Source organism: Oryza glaberrima, chromosome 3 (assembly GCF_000147395.1).
Source record: "Oryza glaberrima chromosome 3, OglaRS2, whole genome shotgun sequence".
NCBI classification, from domain to species: domain Eukaryota; kingdom Viridiplantae; phylum Streptophyta; class Magnoliopsida; order Poales; family Poaceae; genus Oryza; species Oryza glaberrima.
Genome location: NC_068328.1, coordinates 16,692,902 through 16,703,390, shown reverse-complemented (window position 1 = coordinate 16,703,390; position 10,489 = coordinate 16,692,902). Strand labels below are relative to the sequence as shown.

Sequence of the window (10,489 nt, the reverse complement as noted above, 5' to 3'; positions counted from 1 at the left end):
TGTGCGCACAATCATCTGCACCTCCCTGTGACATTCTTTTTTGAAGGCCTACCAGTAAACAGCACAGATTGCCGGCTGTATGACAATGATATGATAGGAGAGCTGGCCTTAGAAGAAAACGGTGAGTGCGAATTCTTATTGTAGTAGTCGTTTGAAGAAGGAAACGGGTGTTACCTGGAGATACTTTCTTCGTCTCAAAATATAAATAATTTTGATTCAATATGACATATCTTAATATTATAAATAATAATATTATAAATAAGACAGGAAGATTCAGATTAATAATATTAAGATGTGTTTTATCCAATCAAAATTATTTATATTTTGGGATAGAAATCAGTTAAAATCATTTATATTTATATTGAGATAGAGAGAGTAAGTGGTGTTTTTTTTAAAAAAAACACTTGGGGCTCAGAAGTGAGTGCAGGCTAGTCGTGGTACTCCTTTTATTTAAAAAATAATCCTTTTATTTCATAAAAAGTAATCTTGATATGATGTGACATATTCTACTAAGTCTGACTAGAAGTTATCTAGATTTATAATACTATAATATATCACATTATATTTAGATTTAATTTTAATGAAACGAGTCAGCCTCGTTTGGTACAACTCTAGCTCTCATCTCCAACTTATCTGAAGCTGATCCTCTGTTTTTGGGAGTGGAGTTAGCAGAGCTATTCCTTTAAAAAAAAAACTACAAGGGTGAAACTGAATTTTTTTAACATATTTACATAAAAATGCCACTTAACCATCCCAACACAACTCCTTACCCCTCTCTCACGCGCGACTGGCGGGCAGGCAGTGCGTGGCTGATGGCGCGTGCGGGGACGGCGTATGGCCGACGCGGGGTAGGTGAGGACAGCGCGTGGCCTGCCGCTGGCGACGCACGCGGGACAGCAACCTAGGGCTTCACGAGGTATTATGGATTGTTTTTTTTTCATTTTTTTTCCGAATACTAGGCAAATGTTGGTTTCCAACTCCCATAAAAATTAGCTCCCACGTAAGAGTTTAGAGTTAGGATTTGGAATTTGGAGCCCAACCAAACAATACGAAGCGAGTAGACATGTAGCAGCAGCAGAATTACATCCTCTGCGACGTGGACCTAGAAAACAAGTACTAGAACTGTAGAAGTAGCGACAATGTATATTTCCTTCATGCAAGACAGCAAGAGTCAGCGGCTCAACGCCGCTCGACACATCGGCCAGCTCCGGCCTGCGCCGCCGCCTCGCTCTGCGATGCTGACAGCTGATTGTGTGCCCGTGGGGCCCACCTACCTTCAAACAGGATCAACTGCACCCTCTACGTTCTAAAATAAAAAAATGAGTGAATTTCACGTAACTACATATATTTTAGGTAAATTATCACAATACTACATATTTAATATGATGTATTATAAAATTATAGATTTAACAAAAAAATATATCATAGAACTACAAATTTAAGATGGAATATTACAAAACTACACATTTAGTAATAAAGTTATCACAAAATTATAGGTTTTACATCAATATAATCACAAAATTTAGACATTTATAACTCAAACATAATATTAGAGCTAAGGATTTAAACCCAAAATCCGTAATTTTGTGATAATTTTATTATTAAATTCGTAGTGTTGTGATACTTGGCCTTAAACATGTAGTTTTGGGATAAATTTATTATTAAATCTATAATTTTATGATTATTTGGTTCGAGTATTTGTGAAATTTACTCTAAAACAATTCATATAGCTGAAACATTTTTACCTCTCCCTAATCAATGAATAAGAAATGGACGTAACCTTATAAAACTAATCATTTCATATTATAAGACTTTCTAGCATTACCTATATTTTATATTATAAGACTTTCTAGCATTACCCACATTTCATATTAACCGTCTATCATTTTAACAAATGACAAAAAAAATAGCACCTATATTTTTCCTACGTGGAAGTGTGCAAAAATTCGTTCCAATTAAAAATATCAAAATACAGGATTAAAGTGACCTATTTACATATATCTAAAAGTAATTTACAACAGATATATATCAAAATACATGATTAAAGTGGTCTACCACCTTAAATCCCAAGAATTAAAAAATAACCGTAAGAATAATTGTTTGGATGGAATGCAGAAACAACATATGAAGTAGAAAAGAGATATAGACAAACAATTATTTTTCAAGGAATGAATATTTCGATGGAACGCATGAAAAACATAGAAAGCAGAAGAGAGAGAAACAGACACAAATGATTTTTCATGAGAGATTGAAATTCAAGTTAGAATTCCTCCAAAATTATGTTTTGTGTCAATCCAAAGAAATTTTATAGGAGTTGTATATGGCTATTCCTTTTATCCAAATAACCACGTAGGAAAATTTTTATAGAATTGAGTTCCTCTAAAATTTCTTTGTTACAATTGAGACCTAAATAGTGCGGCATTTTGCCCTAAGAAGTAGTATCTCTTTATCCAACCCCAATTTTATACCTTTTTAATGAGTTATTTTCGTCTCTTTGTCTCACTACTGTACTTATTATTTTGGATGCTACGCTAGGAACTTTCTTTTACGTAGGGAGTAGTACCTCTGTTCTAAAATAAACAAAAACATGATTTCCGTGTTAAACTTTAACCGCCTGTCTTATTTATTTAGTTTTAAAAAAATATTAAAAAAATAAGTCACGCACAAAATAATATTCATATTTTATAATCAAATAACAATAAAAAATACTAATCATAAAAAAATTTACTCTCTCTATTCCAAAATATAATTCTCAACCACTCATAACAAAAAGACCAAGAAAACATTTAATCACCTTCTTAGTTGGATCACCTTGACTCATCCAAGCAATGTGATAAGGGAGATTTAATGGTATAGGATTTAAAACAAATCAATTTTATTGGACCATGAGGTGCTAATTAATGTACGCATGCATACACGTCTTATATGGAGTATGAGACATGAGAGAAAAGTGGTTGTGCCTTATATTTTGGGATGGAGAGAGTAAAGAAGACAAAGGATTAAATTTAGACACGTAAACTTATGACTATGTTTATTTTGGGAGGAAGGAGACGTCTAGACATATAGCTGGGCTCCATGCAGTCTCGTTACCTGAAAAACTGAACGGCAACTCATCGGACGGTTAGGCAGAAGATTTTTTGAAAGATCATCAATTTGGCGATTGCTATTGCTGCAACGTACGTAACGGCAGTGATTACGCCTGCATTTAGTTTCGATCGTCATTTGAGCAGGAGTAATGATTTCAATGGACGGTTACATAATGATCAAGTGGTAGAGGAAGAGGCATGCATCAATTTTTTTTAAGACAATAGAAGCGTTTTTTTCAAATGGACAATATAAGTATTTATATGTGCGCGTTAAAATAAAACCGCCAATTTCTCTTCTACACTAGCGGAATGCTTGTGTTTATACCTGCTAAATTCCAACAAATTTATATTAAAATCTATCACTAAATGTCAGTGTGCATACAATGCAAAATTATATACAAGAAAATTCTTTGAATAAAGCACAATGCTACTCCCTCTGTTTTATATTATAAGTCGATTGTCTTTACTCTTAATCAAACTTCTTAAAGTTTTCCTCGCAAAAAAAACTTCTTAATGTTTGACCAAATTTGTAACAAAGTTTAGTAACATTTTCCAATACAAGATAAACTTTGTATCAAATACTATTCAATGTTAAATTTAATAAGACTAGTTTGGTGCCACAGGTATTGCTAATTTTATCTATAAATTTGGTCAAACATATATAATTTTGACTAAGAAAAAATAAATGATTTATAATCAAAATATAAACGATTTGTATCAAAACGATTTATAATTGAAAAAGAAGGTAGGTGTAAATGAAAAGACACCACAAATCACCAGCTCATCCTTTCAAGACTTGGGTACGGATCTTGGCTGTGTTTGGACCTTCCAGTTCACGACCCATCTCGGTCGTTTTCCACGTGCAAGCTTTTTAAACTAATAAACGGTGTATTTTTTTTACAAAAAGTTTCTATACGAAAGTTGCTTAAAAAATCAAATTAATCTGTTTTTGAAATTTTTTTACTAATACTTAATTAATCACGTGCTAATGAACCGCTCCGTTTTTCGTGTAGAGGAGATGTTGTTTTTTCGAAAAGAGAAGGGCAAATAACACTTTTACGTTGTGTTTTGATGTTGAAATTGAGAACTAATTCTTACACATGTAAAAAAATTGATTCATTAGCACATAATTAATTAAATATTAGCTTTTTTTAAAAAAAAATATTAATATGATTTTTTAAAAGAAATTTTTGTATGGATTTTTTTAAAAATGAACACCGTTTAATACTTTATCCCAAGGAAAGAACTCTTGCTGCCAAACAAAGAGCCGTACTCTATCCCATAAAACAAAGTGAACAACACGTTTATTTTTCACAGACAAACTAATTTAGTAAATTTCATGGCAAATTGCTACTATCCGAGACCTTTTTTTTTTTTGCCTCTTCAAAGCCATTTTTTAAAAAATGAAAATTTAAAACCTTTTTTCTTCAATGATAAATCTGTACATCCACCGTCCCAAAATAGATACTACTATTAGCAGTAAATTTGAATACAGTTTTGTTTTGTTGTCTAGATTCAGGGATTCAAGCGGGCCGACCTGCAAGTTCACTTATAGATCAAATAGATAAAAACTTATGAATTTTCACGTCGTGGTCCGGCTTGCCATATTCAGAGATGCAAGTGTGGATCCATAAACTTATTTATAGATTAAATTAATATATTACCCACTAATTTTTCCTATAAGCAGGTTTACGGACAAACCCGCTTACACTCCTATCTGGATTTGATTTTTTTAAACAAAGAGAGTATGCAAGAGAAAAGTCTATATCTACTAAATTTTGGGCCTGTTCATTTTGATGTCATTTTTAACCTTACCAAATTTTAGTAAAATTGCAAAAAAAAAAAAGTAGCTACATTTAATTTGGAATAGTGGCTACCAAAAATTTTTTTTTCATTAAAGTGAACATGCCCTTTTTACTCGAGACAGTGCACAAGCACAACCCTCTCGCTATTTAAACCCTCCAATCTCCCCTTCCCACGCCCGCACCCTCCTGCCTCCCCCCAACATTCTCACACGCCATGGATGCCACTCTCGGCGCCTCCACTACCCATGGCTACCTCCTCCTCCCGGCCAACTCCACCACCTTCTTCTCCCCGCTCCTCGCCGCCCTCCTCGCCGTCACCTCGCTGCTCTGGCTCGTCCCGGGCGGCCCCGCGTGGGCGCTCTCCCGCTGCCGCCGGCCCCCGCCCGGCGCGCCGGGCGCGCTCGCCGCGCTCGCCGGCCCCGCCGCGCACCGCGCGCTCGCGGCCATGTCGAGGTCCGTGCCTGGCGGCGCCGCCCTGGCGTCCTTCTCCGTCGGCCTCACGCGTTTCGTCGTGGCCAGCCGCCCCGATACGGCGCGGGAGCTCCTGTCCAGCGCCGCGTTCGCCGACCGCCCCGTGAAGGACGCGGCGCGGGGCTTGCTCTTCCACCGCGCCATGGGGTTCGCGCCCTCCGGCGACTACTGGCGCGCGCTCCGCCGCGTCAGCACCAACCACCTCTTCACCCCTCGCCGCGTCGCCGCCTCGGCCCCGCGACGCCTCGCCATCGGCGAGCGCATGCTAGACCGCCTGTCCGCCCTCGCCGGCGGCGAGATCGGCATGAGGCGCGTGCTCCACGCGGCGTCCCTGGACCACGTCATGGACACCGTCTTCGGGACGCGCTACGACGGCGACAGCCAGGAGGGCGCCGAGCTCGAGGCCATGGTGAAGGAAGGGTACGACCTCCTCGGGATGTTCAACTGGGGAGACCACCTGCCGCTGCTCAAATGGCTCGACCTGCAAGGCGTGAGGAGGAGGTGCAGGACGCTGGTGCAACGAGTCGACGTGTTCGTCCGAAGCATCATCGACGAGCACAGGCAGAGGAAGCGCCGCACCGGCGGCAATGGCGGAGGCGAGGAGCTCCCCGGCGACTTCGTCGACGTGTTGCTCGGGTTGCAGGGGGAGGAGAAGATGACGGAGTCCGACATGGTCGCCGTTCTCTGGGTAACCAAGGATCCATCTGACATGCATGCATCTGTTCGATCGATCTTGTGCATTGCGATCAACGGATTCATGGATATATTTGATCTTGCGCGCGTGCAGGAGATGATCTTTCGGGGGACGGACACGGTGGCGATTCTGCTGGAATGGATCATGGCGAGGATGGTGCTGCACCCGGACATCCAGGCGAAGGCGCAGGCGGAGCTCGACGCCGTCGTCGGCCGCGGGCGCGCCGTGTCGGACGGCGACGTCGCCGGCCTGCGCTACCTCCAGTGCGTCGTGAAGGAGGCGCTCCGCGTGCACCCGCCGGGCCCGCTCCTGTCGTGGGCGCGCCTCGCCGTGCGCGACGCGCACGTCGGCGGCCACGTGGTCCCCGCGGGCACCACGGCCATGGTCAACATGTGGGCCATCGCGCACGACCCGGAGCTCTGGCCGGAGCCCGACGAGTTCCGGCCGGAGCGGTTCGCGGAGGAGGACGTCAGCGTGCTCGGCGGCGACCTCCGCCTCGCGCCGTTCGGCGCGGGGCGGCGCGCTTGCCCGGGCAAGACGCTCGCGCTCGCCACCGTCCACCTCTGGCTCGCGCAGCTGCTGCACCGCTTCGAGTGGGCACCGGTCGGCGGCGGCGTCGACTTGTTGGAGCGCCTGAACATGTCGCTGGAGATGGAGAAGCCTCTCGTGTGCAAGGCTAAACCTAGGTGGTGATGATCAAGGAGTATGGGGCTGTTTGGTTGGTTGCTGCCCTGAGTAACATAACATGCCTGAAATTTCTGTGCGCCTGAGTGGCATGTGAGAAGACAATGCATCTAACCTGGTCAGGCAGCTTGAGTATATGCTTATTTGGTTGGTTGTTGCTGCCTGAGAAACAAATATGCAATTACGCCTTTAATCATTACACAGCTAAATCAAGTATTAATGGGCCGTCACAAATCTTGCCACAAATTGCATCTGAACCTCCTACCAAGATCCATTTATGACCCAACTTCCCATGTACAAGCACAAATCTTACGAGGATAAAAATCTAGGAAAAAAAAGCAGGGAAAAAGAGAGAGAGGAGAACGCAATCGAAGAGTCAAATAGATCCCAAATCCGTGCATCAGGAGCGCAACCTTCAGATGATTCTGTCCAGATGTGCAAATGCATCTGGCAACCTGCAAATCGATCTGCTTCGCACGAAAGGCAGCCTGGGCAGCATCTAGCATGGGCGATGCTGCTATGCTGGGATCCGGCAAGATGGTGACGACTTCACACGCCGGCGGGAGCAGCAACACAGCTTTGCAGGGATCCGGCGAGACGGTGGCGGCTTCGCACGCCCGGCGAGAGCAGCACAGCTTCGCAGGGATTACGAAAGACGGCGGGCGGCGGCGGCTTCGCACACCGGCGGAAGCAGCGCAGCTTCGCTCCTGGAATCTACGTCGCGTGGCCGCCTCCAAGAAAGATTAGGATTAAGATGGTAAGTATGTATCGCTGTTGCTGCTTGGAGCTCAGGCGATCGATTTCGGTCGCCTAGCTCAGGCTAATGACGGGAAGGGCTGCAGGCCAGGCGAAGGGTTTGGGATCTGAGGGCACCAACCAAACAAGACCAGGCTAGCTTTAGGTCAGGTATTTTCCTCTCAGGTAACGACCAAACAGCCCCCATATGCATTTGGTCTCTCTCTAGGGCTGCATGGATTATATTATCGCTTTTGCTTTGATTTGGTTTCGGAGATCGAGAGATTTTGTACATTTTGATATGCATGCACGGTTCTACTAGTACAATATGAATATGTTTGTCATCTGATGAGATAATTAAGGTTGACCCAGGTGAATTAAGTGCATGAAGTACTATGGCACATACTCTCTTCGCACTGATAATACTTATCGTTTTAGATAAAGGTGAAGTCAAACTTTACAATCTTTGATTATGAATTATTTTTAAAATATTTATCTTTCAAATATGGTGATTATTATATATATAGATTAGTCGTAAAAGGTACTTTAATAAATCATATGTTTGTTAACGCTTTTATACATATTATAATGAAAAATAATGGTTGTGCACTCGTGCTCTTGTCGAAAACGACAAGTATTATCAACCTATAGGGAGTAGTTAAGTTATGTGGGTGTTTGAGGTTACCATAAAAATATATGGAAATGTTTGTTGATACCGAGGGCACTTCAATATGCTTAATGTTTTTTTTTGGTTTTGAGGTTTGATGCTTCTCACTGTTTGTTTTGAGATTGATGATGTTGTTGTTAATGCAAATGACACAGAGAGATCTTGAATAAAAGAAATGGTGTTCCTCCGAAACCACTCTACTGGCATATCTCGGGAAAAGATATCCTCAGAAGCAATTGTTCATTTTAGCGGATTATACACGATCGAGTGAAATTAAATGATGTTCCTCTGAAACAACTGTACTGCCGTTATACATGAGTTCAAAATTCTCCTCAGAAGCAACCGTGGACTTTATCTCATGTACAATTAATGGCTACCATGTACATTAACCAAACACAACTCAAAGAGTGATCTGATTTCAAATATAATTTGTTCTCACAAGAGTTAAGAGAATTGTTAGAATCCAAGAGAACATACATATGTATAAAGGATACAACATGACATTTGATACTTCCTCTATCCACAAAAGTTACATCTATTTCAGATTTGAGTTTTTTCAAATAAGTTATTCCTATTTGGAGTATTTATATATTCAAGACTTAAATAAAGAGATAAATTAAATGTTTTATTATAACACAAAGAGTCATCTAAATACTCATTGGTTGTATGCTTGCAATCACACCTTGATTTTGTAACATCTAAGGTGATTCTATTTCAGATTTAAGTTTTTTCAAATAAGTTGTTTCTATTTGTAGTCTTTATGCATTCAAGACTTAAATGAAGAGATAAATTAAATGTTTTATTAGAACCCAAAGAGTCATCTAAATACTCATTGGTTGTATGCTTGCATTCACTCAATGATTTTGTAACATCCAAGGTGATTTAATTTCTCTTTGGTCTTGGTATCATAAGTAATATGTGTAACTTTTATGGATTGAGGGAGTATAACTCATCTTTTTTTTTTTCTCGTTTTTTTCTTTGCGATGGCCCCTTTCTCGCATTTCTAGGAGGTCTCATTGATTTGCATTGCGCAACAGGCCAGGGTGAAGCCAGCTGACTAGCCGATAATATCATTGGCGTCAACTCCATTACATGACTTGATATGGTGAACCGTGAATAAAAAATACTATTACTCTCTCCATCTACTTTTGATAGGCATATTTCATTCCAACCACCTATTCTCTTAGTGACTTTCTCGGATTTAATACGTGACTCTCCATTCTTCCACACAAGATTGGCTACATGGACATCGAGAAATGTAAATATTAATAAATCGCTTGTTTACGAGGAATAACTAGTAGTATGTTTAAATTGATGATAAGTATCAAAATAGATACTTATGGATGGAGGGAGTATTTACTATAGAGGACTATCGAGATGAAATATGACTATCAAAATAGATGGAGGGAGTACTCCCTCCTTACTGGTAAAGGAAGTCGTTTAGGACAATATTTAAGTCAAATCTTGGGAATATAAATCATGAATAACTCTCGAGTTGTTGAGTTTGAAAATGTAAAAAATATATAAATAGATTTGTCTTGAAAAATACTTTCATAAAAGTATACATATATCACTTTTCAATAAATATTTTTATAGAAACAAAAAATTAAAGTTATGTTTTAGAGACCGTGTCGCTGCCCAAAATGACTTTTTTTACTAGTACGGAGGGAGTATTTACTATAGAGGACTTTGAATTTCATCGGGATCGGCTGACCTCGATGATCATTACTAAGCCCTATGGCATTTGTTACCGAATTTTTTTATTTTTTTAAGACCTTTTTATGTTTTGATTTTTTAATAGACTATTTCAAAAAATATCTTCATGAACCGAAACTTTTGGCCACCAAAAAGCCGAGTGGCTGGCGTAACAAGTTGTTTGGCCACGCCGGCCACAGTGGCGTGGCAAGAGAGGATGGTGTGGAAGGCCAGCATTGTCACGTAGCGCGTAGCCAAAAGGTTTAGATTTGAAAATATTTTTTAAAAGGAAAAGGTACGAATTACCCCTCCGAACTAATGCGGTCGCCCGAATTACACCTCTAAACCTGAAAAACAGACATCATTCACCCTCAACTTTCAATACATGATAAATTACCCACCTCGACTGAATCCAGAACGGTTTTTTCCTACGTGGCGTATACGTGGCAATCCAGTCAGCATTTTATTTATTAAAAAATATGGGACCCACCTGTCATACTCCCCTCTCTCTCTTCTCTCTCACTCTTCCTCTCGCTTTCTCGCCAGTCGGCGGCAGGCGGGGGACGCAGCGACGGCGGCGTGGGACTAGGAGGCGGCGGCCGCGGCCACGACGAGCAGCCGCCCCCTCGGCGCGGACCCCCTTGCCCTCCAC

The 10,489-nt window shown here is 41.3% G+C and overlaps 1 protein-coding gene across 1 annotated transcript; it reads left to right on the top strand.

The window, feature by feature from the left end:
- The first annotated feature begins 5,080 nt into the window (after positions 1 to 5,080).
- Positions 5,081 to 7,404, top strand: LOC127767914 (cytochrome P450 78A5-like). Its single transcript, XM_052293401.1, has 2 exons — positions 5,081 to 6,050; positions 6,150 to 7,404. Exons 1-2 carry the CDS (start codon positions 5,106 to 5,108, stop codon positions 6,747 to 6,749), a joined length of 1,545 nt encoding a protein of 514 aa, XP_052149361.1. The 5' UTR covers positions 5,081 to 5,105; the 3' UTR covers positions 6,750 to 7,404.
- Positions 7,405 to 10,489: the final 3,085 nt, after the last annotated feature.

Bases quoted from the DNA above. Each gene is read 5' to 3' on its own strand.
- LOC127767914 (XM_052293401.1), top strand. From the start codon at position 5,106: ATGGATGCCACTCTCGGCGCCTCCACTACCCATGGCTACCTCCTCCTC. The intron at 6,051-6,149 runs GTAACCAAGGAT...GCGCGCGTGCAG, and splicing joins ACATGGTCGCCGTTCTCTGG to GAGATGATCTTTCGGGGGAC.